Source organism: Gadus chalcogrammus, chromosome 4, assembly GCF_026213295.1.
Source record: "Gadus chalcogrammus isolate NIFS_2021 chromosome 4, NIFS_Gcha_1.0, whole genome shotgun sequence".
NCBI lineage: Eukaryota > Metazoa > Chordata > Actinopteri > Gadiformes > Gadidae > Gadus > Gadus chalcogrammus.
In genome coordinates this window covers 24,505,944-24,528,030 of record NC_079415.1, presented here as the reverse complement: position 1 = coordinate 24,528,030, position 22,087 = coordinate 24,505,944, and the positions used below count along the sequence as shown (strand labels likewise).

Here is a 22,087-nt window from a genome sequence, read left to right as displayed (position 1 = left end):
AACAAGTGTTATCTAGCGATCCGTTATCTGTATTATGTTATTTCGTCTTTGGCAACATGAGCGCGAATGTTTTTTGAAACCTGCCCGGCAACGGACAACCCTTATGTAATCAGTTGTCCGTTGCCTGGCAACGGACAACTGATGACGTTCCCGGTACAAATTTGGCACCCGGTACAAATTTGCCGTGACAGCGCCACTGGCGCGTGCCGTGCGCACAACGAATAATTTTAATTCAACAAGTTGAAAGATGGTGGTTAGAACAATTTTTTTTTCTGAAATAGGAGATCATAAGGTTGAATGTAAATAATGTCAAGCCAAATTGAGCTATCAAAGTACAACAAGACAGCGGTGCTGGAGACTCGTAGCTCGGATGAGAGACACACAGTAGAGAACATCGCTGCTCATCTCCGAGCTGTCACTGAGGAGTGGGGAGTTCACGATAAAGTCGTAGCATGTGTGCATGACAATGCACGCAACATGGTCCTGGCAAACCAGCAGCTGCTCCAGTGGGAATCAGTTCCCTGTTTCGCCCATACGCTACAATTAGCAATTAATGAAGGTGTCACACTAAATTTGTACCGGCTGCCAAATTTGTACCGGGCGTGTCATCCATACGTAATCCACTCCAAATCTGCCTGGCAACAGATGATCGCTTCGTCCGTTTCCTGGCAATGGACGATCGCGTCGAATGAGTGAAAGGTTCACGAACATTCGCGAACCTTCTATCTAGCGATCCGTTATCTGCATTGTGCTATTTCGTCCTTGACCCGCTTTAAACACTCAGTTTACTAGCTAAATTTGATCAAACAATTAAATACAATACAAATATAAAGTAAAAACAAGTCTTATCTAGCGATCCGTTAACTGTATTATGTTATTTCGTCTTTGGCAACATGAGCGCGAATGTTTTTTGAAACCTGCCCGGCAACGGACGACACAAATTTAGTGTGACAACGGCTTTAAAAATGTGAACATCAACCGTGTGGTCGCAGCGTGCCGCAATTTGATTTCTCACTTCCACCACAGCACAGTGGCATCTAATGCTTTAAAAATAAAGCAAGCGCTACAAAACCTCAAAACACACAAATTGATCCAATACTGCCGGACACGCTGGAACTCAATATTTGAAATGATGGAGCGACTGCACGAGCAGAGATGGGCTGTGACCGCAGCGCTTTCGGACAGGACGGTGACGAAGCTGGCCGATGCGAGGACCCTTGAGCTGGCGGACGAAATGTGGAAGAGCATTGAAGAGATCTTGCCAACACTGAAGTCCCTCAAATGTGCGACCGCAGCTCTCTGCACTGTGTCTCTGTCCATGGTGCTCCCAGTCGCGAAGAGCCTGCTTGAAAAGCATCTTGAGCCAATGGAAGGGGAATCTAAGCTTGTAGTGGACTTCAAGAGAACCGTCGCCGGCTCCCTCCGAACCCGTGTAAGGCCGCTTGAAGAAAATATCAGGCAAGGTAATTAATTAAGCCGCTGGCTATTTGTGTGTGTGTGTGTGTGTGTGTGTGTGTGTGTGTGTGTGTGTGTGTGTGTGTGTGTGTGTGTGTGTGTGTGTGTGTGTGTGTGTGTGTGTGTGTGTGTGTGTGTGTGTGTGTGTGTGTGTGTGTGTGTGTGTGTGTGCACGTGTGCGTGCGCGCAACAATCCTTGCTTCTGCGCTTGACCCGAGACACAAACACCTTCGGTTTTTGGATCCAGCACTTCGCCTCCGCACCCAAGAGAAGCTGTCGGAACTGCATGACGGGGTTACATTGCAAGGCCCAGATGACATGGGGGAAAGCAGTGAAGCACAAGCCTGCAGCGTCGAAAGCACTTGACACCCTCTTCGGGGAGGACTACTTCGTAAATACTAGCGATGTCAACGAGCTAGAAGCGTATTTCAATGAGCCATGCATCCGTCCACATCAAAACCCCATGGAGTGGTGGAAGTCCAACGGGGATCGGTACAAAATTCTGAGAGTTCTGGCAAAGCAGCACCTGGTTATCCCCGCCACCTCCGTGCCAGCGGAGCGAGTGTTCTCCGCCGCGGGACTGATAGTTAACAGAATGCGCTCTCGTCTGTCTCCAGAGCACGTCGATATGCTGGTTTTTCTCACAAAGAATTGATTTCGGTTTTCGCATAATGTTTCGGTCTTTTTTTTAAACCGTTACAGGCCTTTGTTCGACGATTGTTACTGGCCTTTGTTCAACGCATATTTATTTGTTATTGTTAAGGATGTGTTTACTTTTGAACGTTAATAATAAGTAATGTAATAATTAATAATAGCTTATATTAATAAATAATGAATAGACTCTGATAACTCTGACTCTGACTGATTGAGAATAAGCATTAGGCTACATGTTGGGTTGGTAATATTGCCGTTAGGGTTAGGGTTAGCGTTAGGGTAAAAAAGAAAAAAAAATAGATAAACGAGTACTTGATTGATCCTCGAGGGATTCCTTCGATCACTCGAGTTTGGAATTTACTACTCGTGCCCATCCCTAGTAGCTATCACAAACCACCATAAACTAGTCAACCATAACAAACGGGTTCCTCCCTATGCTGGTAAATAATGAACAGTCCTGCCAACGAGCCCCCGGGACCTACCTTTGACCAGCCGGCTGAAGTGGATCTGGTCCTTGAGGAGGACCTACATTTGACCAGCAGGCTGAAGTGGATCTGGTCCATGAGGAGGACGTACCTTTGACCAGCAAGCTGAAGTTGATCTGGTCCGTGAGAAGGACCTACCTTTTACCAGCAGGCTGAGGTGGATCTGGTCCGTGAGGAGGACCTACCTTTGAACAGCCGGCTGAAGTGGATCTGGTCCTTGAGGAGGACCTACCTTTGACCAGCAGGCTGAAGGGGATCTGGTCGGTGAGGAGGACCTACCTTTGACCAGCAAGCTGAGGTGGATCTGGTCCGTGAGGAGGACCAACCTTTGACCAGCAGGCTGAAGTGGATCTGGTCTGTGAGGAGGACTTACCTTTGACCAATAGGCTGAAGTGGATCTGGTCCAAGCCAACGTCGCAGGTGTACTCCCCGGCGTCCGAGCGCCGCAGCGGTTCGATGGTCAGCGTCCGTGTGTTCCCGTCCACAGCGTGGTGGAAGCGCTCGCCCTCGACGCTGGTCCAGTCCCGGAGCCAGCGCACCGCGGCTGTCTCCTTTGAGACCACCCCGGTCAGGGAGACGCTTTCGGCCTCGTAGCCCGTCAACACCATATCTTCCTTCTTGTCCACGAAGGTGACCGGAGGCTCTGCACCGGAGGAACAGGCAGCACGTTTAGTTTGGTCATGTCAAGCTTGTTTAACCAGTTGGTTTGAAGGGCGATTTCTACGTCAATCCTTTGAACTCGAGGCCGTTCATAGCACTTTACAAAAGAAGAAATCACGTTTAAAATCATTAAATGGACGTTAAATGACAATACAATGGAGGGAAGGAATCTCACTGGCATTTGTAGACAAACACACAGAAACAAACGAAAAAACTAGCTGCTCTAGCTTGTGTAACCAATGTTTGCTCAATGCAGCTTCGAACCTGCGACCCGACCCCGGATAAGCAGTTTGAAGATGAGAATGAGAGGAGGAGAGCTTCCAACCGTGAGATCAAAATGCTAACATTTCTGAGTATACACACACACACACACACACACACACACACACACACACACACACACACACACACACACACACACACACACACACACACACACACACACACACACACACACACACACACACACACACACACACGATTGACTCCGGGGGCTACCTTGGATCCGCACGATGCTGACCATCTTGTCGTCCACGGCGTCGCACACGTACTTCCCGGAGTCAGCCGCCTGGACGTTGGAGACGATGATCTTGCGCAGCGTGCCGGAGGTCTGGATGATGGTGTGGTCGTCGCCGGTCAGCCGCCGCTCGTTGCAGTACCACTGGACGGGCGCATTGGCCCGGGACACCTCGCAGGCCAGGATCAGGTCCTCCCCGGAGACCATCTCCTGGTAGTCGGCCACGTCCGAGTTCCCCACGATGGAGACCCGCGGCTCTGGGTGGGGGGGGTACACGAGGTCCAGGTCAGTTTGGGGTTTGTCAGATGTTCATCATTTGAACCATGGCTCTTTATACGTTTCAACATTACAACAAAACTATTAATGATAAGAAATTCCGGATTAAATTATCCACTCCAAATTTGAAACGTAAATTAAATTTCTGCAGTTTCATCAACAAACAGAAGAGATTATATTTAACTAACTATGATAGCTTTGACAATTCATTATCCAACTGTACAATGCAACGATTTGTATCCGATTTATAGGCTGAATCTCATGTTCTTTGTTGTTGATTTACGAAAAGAAAAAATAAGAAAAAGAAGAGATACATTTCCCCCCCAGAAATTGACATAACTTTTACTTTGACGTGACCTGAAAGAAGGTAAAGTTTGGTGACATTAAAATGAACATCAAGATTATGAACATAGATCAGGTTTACCCTCCACGGTCACCAGGAAGGTGACGGTGTCGTCGACAACGTCCAGGACGTACTCCCCGCCGTCGTCCAGCTCTGCGCAGAGGATCACCAGCGAGCGGAAGGCCCCTTCCTCCTCCTGGCAGAAGCGCTCGTCGTCCTCCACGCGGCGGCCATCTTTGTACCAGCTGGTGACGGCGTCGGCCCGCGAGAGCTCGCATTCCAGCTCCATGTCGTCGGAGACGGTGAACCTCAGCTCCCGCTTCATCTCCGCCTTCTTCAGGATCCCCACCGGGGCCTCTAGGGACGGGGAACCACTCAGGTCAGGAGATAGGCCAGAAAAGTTAATATTTAAACAAATACTATGGATCAATGGGAGGGAAGCTGAAAGTCTGCTTTCATTAATACATTTTATTTTTATTTTTAATATAATAATTCTAAGGTCAGTAGACAACAGACTCAATAGGAGAGATGCTAATATTAGCTTAACCACTAATGAATACGTTTAAGAGGTATTATAAAATGTAATAATTAATATGTCACTATACAATACACTGAATAGGGAAATAGCGTATATTATGATAACTAAGAGTTATATGTTGTGTATATGAATATAATTATTAAATTAATGAAATTGAACTAATATACAAAAAAAGGAGATGGGACAAGATACTCTATCTATCCCTCCTAAAGAATGTTAAATTTTTTCTCAACTATTTTACAAATGACTACTATGTTATTATGTTATTATTATATTATAATATAGTAGTAGCCATAGCAATAACAGCTTTCAGTTTGGTTTCACCTGTAATGTTGACCGGGAAGTCCCTCACGTCGTCGACGGCGTCGCAGGTGTATTTCCCAGAATCCCCCGGGGCTGGGGAGAGGAGTGTCAGGCGACGGATCAGCCTATCCTCAGTGATGGTGACGTTGGCGCTCTCATGGATCTCCAGTCCGTCCAGCAGCCAGCGGACCACGGCACCGGGGCGGGACACCTGGACCTCCAGGACCAGTGGCTCCCCGGAGACGCCCTCCAGCCTCTCGCCAGAGCCCCCCCTGGGAGAAGCCAGCTTCACCGGCGGCTCTGAGGTGGCCCGGAGACGGCGTTTACATTTAGATTCACATTCAGGGCATTTAGCACCCTAACGCTTTGATCCAACTTAACATAAGTACATTTGTCAGAAGAAGGTGAAACAAGAAAATATCGCTGTCAGTACAGTAAGGATGTTCATAGAACCAAGTGTCAAGCACATAGTTAAGACGTTAAGTTAACCCATTCTCCGTAGACAACAAAGAAAGCTAGGATAAGATGCTACACAACTAAGTACTATAACTAAGTACGACAGACAATAAGTGCGTACAATAAGTGCCAGGACGTTCCAGTACCAGATCATCGTTGGCTAGTGCGAAGCTGTTTGACAATAACACAATCTTGGACTGTGTGGGGATGATGGCTAGTTGGAGCAACCTCACCTGGCCCCAGTCACACTGATTGGGCTGGTGAGGCTGCACACCTTTGGTGTGTTGAATGATCAATGCTTCCTCCTTCTCCCTCCCCATGGTGGTGTTCTCCCCTCACCACCTCCTCCTCCTGCTCCCTCCCCATGGTGTGGTGTTCTCCCCTCACCACCTCCTCCTCCTCCTCCTCCTCCTTCTCCCTCCCCATGGTGGTGTTCTCCCCTCACCACCTCCTCCTCCTTCTCCCTCCCCATGGTGGTGTTCTCCCCTAACCACCTCCTCCTCCTCCTCCTTCTCCCTCCCCATCGATGGGATCTTTCCTCACTACATCTTTTTTCCTCCAAATGACTACCAGCTAAAAAGGTACTTGGTTAGATTCCCAAATGTCCGGGCATCCTTGAGCAAGAAACCCCCCTCAACCCAACCTGTCCCTGTATAGCTGGGGTAAAAGCATCTTCTGACTCTACACTGTAAAAGAGTGTGAAATTCACAGTACTATAACTGTAAAATCAAACACATTATTACAAGGCTCCTCCAATGCTGTGTAACAACTACCGGCGGTGAATTCAATTTGATAATTCACAGTTGCTAATCATATAATGACCCCTGTCACGGAAAGTAGATTTTTTGCTGTCTTGCGTATCACTTTCGTATCACTTTCGTGTCTTTCGTAAGTAGTAGCCAAGAGAACGGGCTTGGCAGAATCAGCATGGAAAGAAGACCCTGTTGAGCTTGACTCAACAGGGTCAAGCTCCCCAGCGTTACTTATCAACACTGGGGTTGATAAGTAACTTATTCTACAAGTAACTTATCAACCCCAGCGTACTCGGTTGCTAAGCGACGTCAATGCCTTTGGCGGACTATTTCTCTGCTGATGAACATTTCGAATGCTGGTAACAAATAAATTGTAAAAAATATACCCTGTAGTTACACTGAAGTTATTTTTTCGTTTTGGCAAGTAGCCTTGTAATAAGCGGGATAATGTATAGAACGTCGCTGGTCATCATCGAAAATAAGCCCCTTCAGGGCGAAGCAAGACACGTCCGTTTCGCGTCGGTGTCCGGTTTCGCCCTGTCGGGGCTTATTATCCCGATAATGACCGGCATTCTATGCATTAACCCTTACATAATTAACTGCAGAGACACATTAAATTACTTTGGATTTAACAGCCATTTTTTACAGTGTAAAATAACTAAATCCATCTAGTCTCACCTGCGACGGTGACCAGGAAGGCCACGCAGTCATCCTGGGTGTCGCACACGTACTCCCCGCCGTCGCCCCCGGAGACGGCCGGGACCACCAGGCTCCGCCGGGCCCCGTCTGCCTCCAGCAGCAGGCCGGGGCCCTCCTCCACCTCCAGCCCGTCCCGGTACCAGCGCACAGGGGCATTCAGCCGGGACAGCTGGCAGGACAGCTCCAGCCGCTCCGCCGGCCGCAGGGTCAGCTCCACCTCCGAGGCCTCGGGGGACACGATCCGGACCGGGGCCTCTGATAGGATCGTCAGAGGAGGAGGGCGGGGTAAACGTTACGGACCTTGGTGAATCGTAGTGTAATGATTGTGATGAAATCACTGCCTTAAAGGTGGGGTATGGGATTTGCGAAACGCCAGCAGATTTTTCAAAATACACAACTCAAATGGTCCTACCCCTTCTCCTTCAACGCTGACTCTGACTCCACCCATTCCAAGTACATGGTCGCGCAATCATGCACGAGCGAACAGCGAGCGAGAGCGAGCCATTAGCTGGTTAGCTAGCTCCAGTAGCTACCGCAGGATAACAACAGAAGCTTGCTCTGGTTCACGAGCTTTGAGTACGTGCACGAAGGGGTCGCGCGGGGAGCGGGGGAGGGGGAGTGCAGTACGACCGTTTGATTGACGTACTTACTGTCCAATGCCACTCGGTGGGTCTGGAAATCATTGGCAGGAGTTTTTCGAGCCCTGCCCGTTCCACAGATTATTGACTTGTTTAATTGTCATGTCAGTACTTCTAACTCAGTGGCTGTAAGTGGGTTAGGATAAGGATTTCAAGTAATTTTGCAAAAATGGCCAAAAAAGAGAATTCCATACCCAACCTTTAAAATAGAATGATTGATGAGTTTGATTGAACTTCAGGGATAACAACAAACTTAGAATGGAAATAAGAATTTCCATTCGTATTGTTTTTTTATTTATATCTTTATATTTCAGGTTATTTAGATATTGGGCCGCTGAATCATTAAACTGAAAGTATCAAATCAAAAGCATGCTGCAGTATTTTCACATCCTCCATTGCACAAACAAACGATTATCCCTCCAACTATCCTTCAAATAAACGTTCCAACATCCCGCCATCCTAACCCCCCGTACCTGCGACTGTGAGCTGGAAGAAGACGGAGTCCCCGTCCGTGTCGCAGACATACTCCCCCGAGTCCCCGGGTGCGGCGTGCAGGACGCTGAGCCGGCGGTACGGCCCCTCGCTAGCCAGCCGCACGTTGCTGTCCTGCTCCACCAGCGCGCCGTCCTTGTACCAGCGCACCGTGCCTGTCGAACGCGACAGCTCGCATTGCAGCAGGACCTTGTCGCCAGTGTGGCAGTCCATTACCACGTCGTCCCGTGGCTCCACGATCATCACCGGGGGCTCTGCGGTGAAGAGGAGGTGGGGGGGGGGTTAAGGTTTCTTAGGCAGTCGGTGGGAAATTTGTGATAAAAGAAACAACTAACACAAACACTGTCTGGCCGTCTATCTAATCATTCCTTCACAAGGCCCCAGACTACTCTTCTCCTCCTCTCCCCCTCCTCCCCTCCTCTCCTCCTCCCCCCGTACCCCCCTGCTTTCCTCCTCCTCCCCTCCTCCTTCCCCTGTACTCCCCTCCTCTCCTCCTCCTCTCATACCTCTCACGTTGACGTCAAACTCCACGCTGCGGTCGCCACAGTGGCAGGTGTAGGCGCCGGCGTCGGCCACCTCGGCCGAGCGGATGATCAGCCTCCGCAGACCGCCCTCCGCCTGCAGGGTGAAGTTATCACTGGGCTGGATCTCACGGCCGTCCTTCAGCCTGCAAGGGATAAGGAGGAGGAGGTGGTGAGGGGAGAACACCGCCATGGGGAGTGAATGGGGGGGAAGAGGAGGAGGAGGAGGTGGTTAGAGGAAAACCATCCATGGGGAGGAGGAGGAGGAGGAGGAGGAGGAGGAGGAGGAGGAGGAGGAGGAGGAGGAGGAGGAGGAGGAGGAGGAGGAGGAGGAGGAGATGGAGGGGGAGGAGGAGGAGGTGAGGGGAGAACACCAACATGGGGAGGGAGGAGTGAGGAGGAGGAGGTGGTGGTGAGGGGAGAACACCACCATTGGGAGGGAGGACAGAGGAGGAGGAGGTGGTGAGGACAGGACATACCACACGACGGCGGCATCAGCATTGGAGACCTGGCAGTGGAGCACCACCGGGTCTAGCTCCATGGAGCTCCTGTGAAGGTCTTCCTCTGGGACGGGACTGAACTCCACCGGCGGACCTGGGCGGGGGGGAGAAGGGGAGGGAGGAGCAGGGGGCGAGGCTTCAGATCAAAAGGAGGCCCGCGGGAAACTGAAGGTGAAACTGACACTGCTGCCCAGATTGGGACTCAAAACTACACTGGGAGTAAGTTATGTGTGTTTATCCTGCTTATGGTAGGCTATCATGCAGCTGACATTATAAGCTAATAATATATCACTGAGATCTTGTCTCTTCTGGGTGAAATGTAACCTTTTACAGAATGAGTTTGGTTTGAATGTTAACCCATTACCATTATTATTTCTAGATTATTTCATTCATTTCATAAATGTTTTGTTTCTTCATGGTAAATTCACAGTTTGAAGGGACGACATGCACAGGTTTCAACAGAAACCCCAGATTAGGCATTCAAACAATGGCAAAGATCCACACGATGTGAGGGATTACAAGGAAACTCAAGAAACAATATCACATTCAGTATATCGAATGTTATTATTAGGATGATCACAGTAGAGTCACACCACAGAGGAGGTACTCACATTAGAAGTTAAAGAAGAACTATTGGGTTTTTAAAAGATTGAAAGATAGTTCAAGGTAGTTTAAAGGGAGAGTGACCCTTTAAACCAGGCTCCATTAAAGACGAACACAAATGGCAGAACTCGCAGCCGAAAACCCTCCGATAGAACCACTATCCGGCCAATCACCTTTAACCTCGACCTGAAAAATGGCAACATCTTCTGCCATTTGACACGTATAAACTCCAGAGTGAGAGAGCTCGGACGATTGGATGACCAGTGACCTTCTATGCCCCGCCTCCAGCAAGTCTATCCCTGGTTGGTTGAAGATCTGTTCGTCATCCCTGTACCAGAAGACCTGGGCGTAAGGGTTTGTAACGTCGCACTCAAGCGTGACGGGTTCCCCTTTATCGTGGACCTTCGTTCTCTCCTCTTGGGGAACGTCGTAGAATTTGTTGATTTGAGGAGTGGCTACGGTTACTATTGAAAGTGGGTTAGTAGGAAATGAAATGAATGGTTGGTGAACGTTATTTATGTTTAGTATTGTTGACAACTGATTAAAAAAGTTGACTAGTATATTGATGTATTAATCAAAAGAGGTCCTTGACAAAAGCTTAGGTTCTGAGAACCAAATATATTTAGTATTTCCTGCAAATAGGATTGTTTTTAAAGCAAAGCAAGCTCATTTATTATGAGGGGAGCCAGAATGGGGGGAAATAGGGGATTGCAACAAATATCGTATTGTAATTTCTTCTGCGTTCATGGACATAAAACACACGCTTACCTGCCACCTGCACGTTGAATTGAACAACATCCCCCGCGGCCTTGCAGGTGTAAACGCCAGAGTCGGACGCCTCGGCAGATTGGACGACGATCCTCCTCATGTTCCTCTCTGATTGGACTGTGAGGCCGCCGTTGGCCTGAAGCTCCGCCCCGTCTTTGAACCAGCTGACGTGGGCGAAGGCATGGGACACCTCGCAGTACAGGACGATGGCGTCTCCGGATGCCACCGTCTTCTTTCTGTCCCGCTCTGACTGGGGGCTGAACTTCACCTCGGCAGCTAGTGAAACACGGGACAAGGGTGTGAGATGTTCAGTTAATTACTTAAGGACAATACGACTGCGTGATCAAACCATCATTACCGTCCCACCTGGCCTCAATAAAACATTCATTACCAATACGTTTAGTGAAAATTACTTTATTTTACAGATTCTGCAGAAGAGCATATAGCGTGAGCATGCTCTAGACACAAATGCAAATTGCAAAGTTTGTGGACAAATTAACCAATCACCATAAGTACTTTACACAGTGTTGAATTTCAAAATGTTTAAAATAAGTGCTATATTGTCCTTGTTATTTTCAGACCTGTTTGGGCATGTGAGGACCACAGACAATCCTATCCTAATAATTTGGACACTTTCACACAGTTTGTACGTGAACAAACACACACACAATGTCATCAATAGGCATTTTGGGGACATGAAATAACTTAAAAATAAGAAATAGTGTGGAACCAAAGTACTGGAAATCCCATTTTCTTCAGTGCTTTTATAGTGAAGATCTCTTAGAAAGTAAAAGTAGGAGACAAAGTAGGACACATACTTTGGACCTTGAGAACGGCCAAGTCCCGTATTCCGTTGGCGATAAAGGTGACCTCGGCCGCATTGTCGGCCATGCGGGTCTCTCCGATGACCAGCGAGTGCTGGCCCTGGGCCTGCTGGACGGCGTACCGCCCGCCCTGCTGCAGCTGGGTGCTGTTGAGGAACCATGTGCCGGGGAGGGAGGCCGACAGCTCTAGGGAGAAGCGAGCCTCCTCTCCTTCTGCCACCTCGCAGTCCTGCAGCCGCTGGCGAATCTTGGGCCCAGGAACTGGAGGGAAGCAGCCAGGCATAAGGGGTGTAAGGGGTAAAGCTAAGCTAAGCTAAAGGTACAACTCAGCTCAGCTACTTGCTAACACCCTACACACTTAATTATGTAATTTGGCAGACAACACGCCAAATGCTGCTTGAATGTCAAATAGAAGCTGGACGAAGTATTCTGTAGCAATTTGAATCAGAACATGATGGTTTAGACTTATGTCTGACCAGAGAATTCAGGTACAACGACATCAAAAGTGACGTTAGATAAACACAAAAACTAAGAATGAAAAGTAAAAAATCTGCAATAAACCTCAATGTACAAAATAACCTTAAACATAACGTAACGTCGGCCGTACTCACCCAGATGGACAACGTTGGGGAACTCAACATGGCCGCTGCGGCCATACTTGTTGATGCAGCAGACACGGAAGCGGTAGTTCCCCTCGACGGGCACGCTGTCCCCTGTCACCTCCGCCTGGGTGGCCGTCTCGGAGGTGAAGCACTTGCTCCACTCCTGGGAGCCGGCCTCCTGCCTCTCCACCACGAAGATTGAGCGGGTGGTGGCAGTAGTGGAGGGGGACACAGGGACCCAGGAGAGCAGCACCCCGTTGGGGTACTCCACGTCCATCTGGACCCCCACAGGGCAGATCGGGGGGCTGTGCCGGGCAGCTGTACCGGGACACAGGTCACAGTGGTTGGTTGAGGTTAGGGGTTCACAGTTGATAGTAGAGACGGTCTCAATGGGGGTTTGAACTTGGCCACATTCAGGGTTTTTCTATAAGCTGGAAGAACAGGCAGGAGGAAATCATTCCAATTTGTGTCTTTCTCATGTTTTTGGCAAAAAAAGTTGGCATAAAATTGACATTTACATTTAGGCCATTTAGAAGACACTTTTACCCAAAGCGACTTGAATAAGTACATTTGTGAGAAGAAAGAGAAACAAGATATCTCTGTCGGTACAGTAAGTATGTTCATAGAACCAGTAGCATAAACATATAATAGGACAAACACTATAATAATAATGCATTTTAGTTATGGGCACCTTTCTTGACGCTCAAGGTCACCTTACAAAATCAAACATTCATAAGAGCAAACAAAAAACAACAACAACAACATAATAAAACAGTGTGCAAGAGAAACATAGTTGGGTCCTTCTAGTCCCAAGAATGCAACTGACCTAAAGGGAGTAGGCTTGGTTGAATAGATACGTTTTCAGGTGAGATTTGAAAGTGACAATGGAACTGGAGTGTTGGATGTCATGAGGCTGAGAGTACCAGAGGTGGGGGGCTGAGCGACTGAATGCTCTTGACCCCATGGTAACCAGGCGAGCAGGTGGGAGGTTGAGCTGGATGATGGAAGACAATCTGAGAGAACGGGTGGGTGTCTTGATATGGAGGAGCTCGGTAAGATACTCAGGGGCAAGATTGTTGATGGCCTTGAAAGTGAGAAGCAGGATCTTGTAAATGATGCGATATTTGATGGGGAGACAATGGAGTTGCTGCAGGACAGGTGTTATGTGACTGATGGAGGGTTTTAGTAATGATACGGGCTGCAGAGTTTTGTACCAGTTGTAATTTCTGTATGGACTTAGCAGGTACACCAAAGAGGAGGGAGTTGCAGCAGTCCAAACGCGATGCCACCAGGGTGTGAACCAGAATTTCAGCACTGTTGGGCGAGAGAGATGGGCCCAGGTGAGAGATGTTACGTAGATGGAAGTAAGCTGACCGAGTGACATTATTGATATGGGACTGAAATGATAGGGTGTTATCCAGTATGACACCCAGACTCTTGACCTGGGTAGAGGGGGAAACTGATGAATTGTCAATGGCGATGGAGAAGTCATTTATTTTAGAGAGGCTGGATTTGGTGCCAATAAGGAGGATTTCAGTTTTATCACAGTTGAGTTTGAGAAAGTCTTTGGAGAACCAGGATCTGATTTCCTGGAGGCAATCTGAGAGGGAGGTGGGAGGGGGTCGTGGTGGGTTTGGCGGAGAAGTAGAGCTGGGTATCATCTGCATAACAATCAAGAATCAAGGATCAAGGATGCTTTAATTGTCATTTAACGTTTACATGAAAAACGAAATACAGTACTCAGGTCTAAGTTTGCTACCTAAAACCCTGGAATCTGTTTAACTTAAAATAAACTATTGATATAAATAAAGACATACTAAGATACAAAAATTCATATTAGAAGAAGATATATATAGAAGGTTAGTAGGGTATTAATGAGTACAAGTGCAGCCGTAGGTTCCTTGTAAGTAAGTTGATAAAGTCAAAGTGCAAATGCAAATCAGGTCAGCAGTCGGGGTCCTAGACATTAAAGTGCATAAGTGCAGTTAATCAGTGCATAATCAGGAGGCGTTTAGCAGTTCAACAGTCTTATAGCATCCAGATAGAAAGTGTTTCTCAGCCTAGTTGTCCTTGCCCGGATGCTACGCAACCTCCTGCCTGAAGGAAGGAGGGTAAACAGTCCATGTGCTGGGTGGGTGGAGTCCTTCATGATGGAGGCTGCTCTGTCCTTGCATCTGGTGATGTAGATGGTTGACAGAGATGGCAAACTGCAGCCGATGATTCGCTGGGCGGAGTTGACCACCCGCTAGTGCCTGCTTATCTGCCACTTTGCAGCTGCAATACCACACAGTGATACAGGAAGTGAGGATACTCTCCACCACACACTTATAGAAGGATTTGACTTTGGTTGTGGACATGCCTGTCCCTTCAACATCCTTAGGAAGTAGAGCCGTTGATGGGCCTTCTTGATGGTGTGCATGGTGTTCACCCGCCAGGTGAGCATGTTGGTAAGGTGCAGGCCAAGGTATTTGAATGTGTGAACCCTCTCCACAGCTGCGTTGTAGAGGGGGGAAAGGGAAAGGGCCCTTCCTGCGGAAATCCACAATCAACTCCGTCTTCTTAATGTTCAGGATCAGGTTGTTTTCCCCACACCACAGTTCGAGTCCCCTCACTTCCTGCCTGTAAGCTGTCTCATCCCCATTGCTGATAAGTCCTATCATGGCTGTGTCATCTGCAAACTTAACTATGACTGTGCTCTGCAGTCGTGAGTAAGCAGTGTGTACAGTAGAGGGCTGAGCACACAGCCCTGGGGACTGCCGGTGTTGAGGATGGTGGGTGAGGATGTGAGGTTATTAATCCTTACAGACTGAGGTCTGTTGGTCAGGAAATCCAGTATCCAATTGCAGAGTGATTGAGCGAGACCGATTGCTGACAGCTTGTTGACTAGTGTCTGTGGGATGATTGTACTGAAGCAGAACTAAAATCAAGAAAAAGTAGTCTCACATATGAATTGCTAGTCTCCAGATGTTTGGAACTGAATATTATATTAATGGGGAAAATGGCCAAGAGGGAGGAGATAGATAATGAACAGGAGGGGTCCAAGGACAGAACCTTGGGGTACACCAGAGGAGGGAGGGGAAGAATGGGATCTAAATGTTTTGATTTGGACAAACTGAGGACGTCCAGACAGATATGATTTTAAACAGTCCAGAGGTGTGTCAGATATTCCAAGGGAGGCTAATCGGTCGATGAGGATGGTGTGGGAAATGCTGTCTAAAGCTGCACTCAGGTCCAGGAGGATCTGGATGGTGAGTAGTCCATCTTCCGCAGCCATGAGAGGTCATTGGTTATTTTAACAAGAGCTGTTTCGGTGCAATGAAGTGGGCGAAAGCCTGATTGGAACTGTTCGCGAAGACTATTGTGAGAGAGGTGATCATGAATCTGAGAGGCAACTGTTTTTTCCAGAATTTTTGAAAGGAAGGGGAGGTTGGAGATTGGGCGGAGATTATTGAAGTTGCTGGGGTCAGCAACTCTTGAGAATAGGGGTTATTGCAGATGATTTGAGGGGGGAGTGGGACGGAACAGTACCAAAGCTGAACGAGGAATGGATAATTGCAGTTATAAGAGGGGTCAGGGATTGAATACAACCTTTAACCAGTATTGTAGGGAGGGGATCGAGTTGACTAGCAGGCATATATTGTATTGTTGAAATATTCGAAGGCTGCTGGTTCCATCCTGTATCAAAAATGTCAGTTGCTTAGATAATAGCTAAAATAACTAAATAGTACTTCCTGAACTTTACCTTTCACTTTGAGACGGCAGGATGTCTTTGATCGCCCCGTCACAAAGGTCACGACCCCGGTGTCCTGGTGGGCCACGTTGATGAACACAAGGACGTGGGTTTGGTTGAAGGACTTGAGGATGGTTTGGTGTGTCTCGCGGAGCTTCAGGCTGTCCTTGAACCAGTGGACCTCCAGGTCGTCCGCCTCCACCTCAACGCAGAACGCTGCGTTCTCCCCCTCCAGCACCTCCAGCTTGCGGGGGAGTTTGCGCACAATTGTCCCTGACAGAGAAAGACAACTCTGCGTATTAATCTTTTTATTGATAATTTGTCATGGACACAGGCCAATTTTAGCCATGTGTCTTTACTAATGCTTTACTATATATAAAGATTGACACATTAACTGCAGATACATTGTCCACAACAAATTGTTAAATTTGAAATGTGCTCTAAAAAACATTCTGTCATGATGATGCTAACTTTAAGGCGGTGGGGTCTAGGTTGATTGTGTTGACTCTGCAGCAGTCTAGAGTAATCTCATGGTACGTTTTATTACAAGGCTCTCTTTTGAGGGTTTGGAGAGAGTAGAGAGCGGAGAGTAGAGAGAGTATTTTTTCTTTCCAAAGTGTACACTGGAACCAGCTAATCATGCATATTGTACCTTTAAACATTCACAATTTTTTTTTATGCAGCCTTTAAGAAAAAAATCTCTTATCTTCTCTTATAATCTAATTTTTATATAAAAAAAATCATCACACAATTTGAAAACCGTCAAACGAAAAGTTAAGAGGCAGCAATATACAGTAGGTCAATGTACAAAATGAATGGTGAGGAGAGTGTGTTTTTGTTTCTCCAAAGCGTACACTTGAACTGGCTTGAAATCGCTGATCTTGCCAATTTTACCATTAACACTTCCTCTCTTAACACCTTATCTTGTGTCTCTTATAACCTCATCTTGTGTCTCTTATAATCTTATCTTATAGAACTAATTAAGTCCCATCATCCTTACATAATTTGAAACATTGCGTGTTACCTTTCACCGTGAGCTCGGCGATGCTCTTCCCACCGTCGGGCATCTCACAGAGGTACACCCCGTCGTCGTCCGCCCCCACGTCGCGGATGGTGAGCCGGCGCCGCGTCCCCTTCTGCTCCATGCCGTATTTACTGCTGGCCGCAAGTCGCTTGTCCTCCAGGTACCATGCCGCCGACATGACCTCGTCTGGCACGTCGCACTCCAGCACGGCCACGCCCCTCTCGCTCACCTCCACGTCTGTCAGCGACTGCTTAAAGCGCACCGCCGGACCTGGCGGAGGTGGTGGAGGGAGAAAGTTAGGTCTGCCATTTCATTCAGCCGTGACCAAAATAAACAGTTTTGAAGGCAGATGACAATAGAAATGTTATTATATTATGAACTAAGAACTAAGAAATACGATGTAAAAATCATATTTCATGAAATATTCATGTGAAAATAAAGTTTGAACATTAATTATTTTCAAACTTCATGTTTACATATTCAGCGTATGCAGTGGGGAACTTAGCCCTTTGGGGGCTCCAGGCGAACAGTCATTTGGGGGCCCCTGCATCTACCGGTCTCAGTACCTTATATCGCATAATGAGATACTCCATACAAGGGATGAACAAAAGTCACTATCCTTCTTTCATGCAAATGTTAATTATCTATTTACAAATTGAGAATAACATACAAAACAATAAGATTAGTTATGTTGACACATTACACTGACTGTTAACCATAAGTCCTCATTAACCTGAGGGTTTCCAGTAGCTCACAGCAGCTATCTGCTGTGAGCTACTGGAAACCACTACTGGAAACCCACTGATAGCTGCGTCCAGCTATCACTATATTTCCTGTGCTCTTCAGACCTTTCATGGTTGATTAGATGCATTGCAAGGTTATTCTAGTCTTTAAATCCTTCCTCACTCAGTTGTTTGAGTGAGGAAGCAAAAAACACGGTCTGCACTTTCACTGTAGACTAACCAAGACATGTTCACCCTCTCACCATTTTTCATTACTATGCAATAGTATGCTTTTGTGAATCTGCGGCCCTTGGGCCAGAGTGCTGGGTCATCCACAAGACTATGTGTGCACCTGCCCAAGACACAGCAGCTTGGGCCAGAGTGCTGGGTCATCCACAGGAATATGTGTCTCGCAGTCATTGTTATCGTTATTGTCATAAATTTCAACAACCAAAGTGGAAGAAGGAGAGTGAGAAATATTCACTACCAGTTGTGCATCATCTCCGTCAGTTTGTTGACACACGTCATTAGCATCGCTGCTGGCTGAACCAGAGCCACTTGGAATGAAAGGAGCAGTAACGTGACAGCAAACGACGTTGACGGCTGCTCTTGATCCGCCGACGGTCACGCTGCCACTGCGGTGGCTGTAAAACAGCTGGATAGCTTTGGCAGCTTTGAAAGAAAGTCCTGCCTTTGGTCTTTCTTTTTGTGACCCGCTTTCGTACGATCGCTTCATGTTTCACTCGATTTATGTCTCACTCGATTTCTCTCTCTCTCTCTCTTACCGCTTACTGTTTTGAATTTGACATAATTTCCGCATACCATACGCATGATGAGCGTGATGCGCGTAACATGGAATAGTCCATGTAGTGCAGACTGAAGGGGGGTGCACACGGAAAGATCGTCAAAACATGAGTAATAATTAGACATCCCGATGCTACTATTGTGAAGAGATTTTTATAAAAATTATAAATATGGGGACAAAATATATGCATTGGGGCCCTCTTGACCAGATCAATATTGTAAATAAGAAACTGTTCTTAATGTTTTATCGGGAAAAAGAAAGGTAAAAAAAAATAATAATAAATAAATAAATAAATTGGGGGCCCCAAAAACCTTCTATGGGGCCCGGGGCTCCAGGCAAATGCCTGGTTTGCCTAATAGTACGGCCCGCCTCTGAGTGTATGTTTTATTCAGCATAACACTTAGGAGGCTTTTTACTTATCATACCTTTTTCTAACATCCTGCATTTACGAGTACAATCCTACAGCATCAAGCTGATTTTGTAAAACCACAGAATTTGGCAAAGAGAGGAAGCCCCGCCTACCTTTGACGGACAGCTGAACAGCACTGAGCGTATTCCCCAATGCGTTTGACGCGGCGCAAACGTAAAGCCCAGAGTCCTGAACCTTACTGTACAGCACCTTCAGAGTGTAGTAGCCCTCTCTGTCCTCAAAGATGTAATGACGCCTCCCGGCATCTAGAGGCACTCCGTCTTTCTTCCAGATGATCTCGGGCTTTGGCTTCCCGGTCACAAAGCACCGGAACTTGGCGTGCTTCCCCTCAGAGACCGCAAACTTCTTGACCTTGGGGGCGTTCTCCGACGGTTCCTCGGCGTACCTCAGCAGGTTGTGTCGCCCGCCGCGCCCCTGCTTCGGAGACCACTGCTTGCCCGATGACTTCTTGCTTTCCCCTCGCTCTGGGACCGCCTCCACCAACAGGACGGCGCCTGCCAAGGCCTGGCCGTGGCAGTTGGCGGCGCGGCACGTGTACACGCCCTTGTCGGGCAAGCACGTGCGGAAGATCTTGAGCTGGAACCAGTTGCCATCCTGGATGCTGACGCTGTAGTGGGCGCTCTCAAAGATGTCGTTAAGCTTCTTGCCGTCCTTCTCCCAGACCACCTTGGGCAGCGGCGTCCCCCACAGCTTGCAGGAGAAGGCTGCGTCCTCCCCCCGGTCCACGCGCAACGAGATGGGCTTGATGAGGAAGTGCGCCGCGTCATCTGCAGGTAGGCCCACGCGTCCGTAGTCTTCCTCCTGGGGAATTGGCTTGTCCACGACCTTGGCGCTTGGATTCTTCACACATTCTCTATTCAACTGCACTCTGGACTCCGTACTACTCAGGTTCCCCGCCGTGGTTTGTTGTCCGTTGATGTAGCCATTGAGCTGTCCCCCTGATTCCCCGTCTTCAAGGTTCCCCGACGGCTTTGTGCCATTGTGTACCCCCGCCTGTGTGGACCCATCCTGCTGTGGAGTGACCGCTCCTTCCACCTTGAGGGACGCGGCTGCGTAGGTCTCACCCACACTGTTCCTGGCCTTGCAGGTGTACTGACCGGCGTCCTGCGGAGTCACTGCGCAGATGGTGAGCAAGTAGGCTTTCCCATCCTCCGAGATCTGGTAGCGTCCCTCGGACAGGATCTGGACGTTCTTACGCTCCCACACCACGTCGGGTCGTGGGTCTCCGCCAATCTGGCACTTAAGGGTAGCGTTGATGCCGCACTGCACTACCACGGGACGGGGGTAGCCCAGGACACGGGGGGCTCCTCCAAAAATGTCCATGATGGGTAGGGTCTCAGTGTCTGCTAATGGAGGACATAAAGAAAGGCACTGTTGTGGCTGAAGTCGTTCAGATCGTTTTTGGGATCTTCTGTGTGGAGCAACTGCAAGGGAAAATGTGACCAAGGTTAGTGGAAAATGTATTTAAATGTATCTTCATGAAGTTCACAGAAACTATAAAAAGCATATTTGGATTGAAAATGGCACCTGAAATCTATTTAAAGGAAGGGTTTGGATTTACAATGTTATTGCATTTATGGTTCATAAACTAGAATGTAGATGCAGAAGCAAAAGATTAATATGTATCCATACAAGTTATTTTCCTATTCACTGTGCTTTCGAATTAACAACAAATTAAAAAGAAAAATGCTGCTAAAACCAGAAATATGGGGATAGAAAGTGCAAAGTTTTGTACAAACTCAGGCTTCTTCCTAGAGTGTGTGTAGTGTTTCCCAGCTGGTGCTGCTCTTCACTGAAGGGATTATTTATAAAACCAGTCCGTCCTAAAAAAGCTGTAACAGAGGCCATGTGTCACAGGCCCCAAGAATGGAGTCCCGCCACACCTGAAGTCAGTCCCCTCAAAGAACTCTGTGATACATAATCTACAGGCCTTTAACACTCTGATGACCTATACTGTCTCATAGGACAATACTCTAAAAGCAGATGTTAGTCAGAGTATGAGTAGGAGCTGCTGAAGAGCTACCATAGAACCCTAGCTGAAACACAAATGTATTTTGTTTTTGTTTTATGGGATCGCTTCTTGTTTTTTTTTCATTGACTGTCAACTAAGAAAGAGGTTTTCAAATTGTGATATGGGTTAAACCCTATAGATTTCTTGATGGCTCGTTATTTCCTACAGATTTTAAATAAGTCTTAAACTGATGTGGGGCATTTTAGGCACTGTATCAATAATGATAGTGATAGTGTTCTTGATACTGTTATTGTTTGTAAACATAAACATAGAATGCTATTTTGACAGAGCATAATGTTGATCAATAAAGAAATAAAAAATATAATTATAGTACATTTTAGTCCATCACATATTGCAATTGTTTAGCTAAAGGATACACTTGCCGCTGTTGTCTGCGTTCTCTTTTCATTAGCACCAAAAATCCGTAACTTCAGGGTTCATCCTCAAGCAAAAGCTTCAAGCGGCTCTTGACCCACTCTCCTCAGCTGGACTTTAATGGGAACAACCTCTGACCTCACTCTCGGTAACTTCGAGAACTCCGCTAAATATGACGAACGCTGTTGTGCGTGGATCAACAGTATTGCCGCATCTCTGTGAGTTTTGAAGGTCCAGTATGACCAGACCTCGTACTAAGGTTCCTCGGCTGAGCATTCCACAGGCCTCACAAGAGATTTGAAAACTGGGGACTGTTTTTTTTTCTTCGTTGGGACTGTAGACGTTGTAGCCGGCTACAAGGGGATTCCCAGAGGTTAGGGTCCGTTCCTGGATGGATCACCACTCAGAATAAGTGAGTCGTAGAAAGTGGCAGACAAGTTGCCAAGGTGGTAGGGATCATGCCTGCTACTCACTGACGAATGCTCTGTCCATGCGTATCCATGTCCTTATAATGTCATTGTCCCCGAACCGAGGAGGACGAAGAGTGGGTGTTAGAGAGTGACTAAGACAGAAAAAGAAGAGAGAGATTTTTTTTTGGGGGGGGGGGTGTATCTGAGAGAGAGAGAGAGAGAGAGAGAGAGAGAGAGAGAGAGAGAGAGAGAGAGAGAGAGAGAGAGAGAGAGAGAGAGAGAGAGTGGTAGGCAAGGCATTTCTAAATGCTTTACCAGCTGCTGTCACTGCTAGAGACAACCTAAAAATACCCCACCAGCTTCGATGACAGAAGGGTAGATAAAGTAAGCTGCCCCACTAACAGAGGCACTGCCGCAAGATAGCTTGGGGAAGGCTGAAGCTCTGGGATGGATCTGAGCTAGCTTAACTGATACCCAGAGCTTGAGCTCTGAAG

General features: G+C 47.6%; 1 protein-coding gene across 1 annotated transcript in view; it reads right to left on the bottom strand.

Annotated features, from left to right (window-relative positions):
• Positions 1-21,742, bottom strand: part of obsl1a (obscurin like cytoskeletal adaptor 1a) — a 46,164-nt gene extending 24,422 nt beyond the window's left edge. The window contains exons 1-15 of the mRNA XM_056587411.1: positions 21,657-21,742; positions 18,890-20,221; positions 16,841-17,110; positions 15,829-16,089; positions 12,096-12,404; positions 11,479-11,745; positions 10,661-10,936; positions 9,269-9,383; positions 8,775-8,935; positions 8,250-8,522; positions 7,118-7,393; positions 5,253-5,531; positions 4,472-4,747; positions 3,753-4,028; positions 2,968-3,237 (exon numbers count right to left, since the gene is read on the bottom strand). Coding sequence (XP_056443386.1) covers positions 2,968-3,237; positions 3,753-4,028; positions 4,472-4,747; positions 5,253-5,531; positions 7,118-7,393; positions 8,250-8,522; positions 8,775-8,935; positions 9,269-9,383; positions 10,661-10,936; positions 11,479-11,745; positions 12,096-12,404; positions 15,829-16,089; positions 16,841-17,110; positions 18,890-20,221; positions 21,657-21,675 — 4,660 coding nt within the window. The 5' untranslated portion in view covers positions 21,676-21,742. The remainder of the gene's footprint in view (positions 1-2,967; positions 3,238-3,752; positions 4,029-4,471; positions 4,748-5,252; positions 5,532-7,117; positions 7,394-8,249; positions 8,523-8,774; positions 8,936-9,268; positions 9,384-10,660; positions 10,937-11,478; positions 11,746-12,095; positions 12,405-15,828; positions 16,090-16,840; positions 17,111-18,889; positions 20,222-21,656) is intronic.
• Between the last annotated feature and the right edge of the window lie 345 nt (positions 21,743-22,087).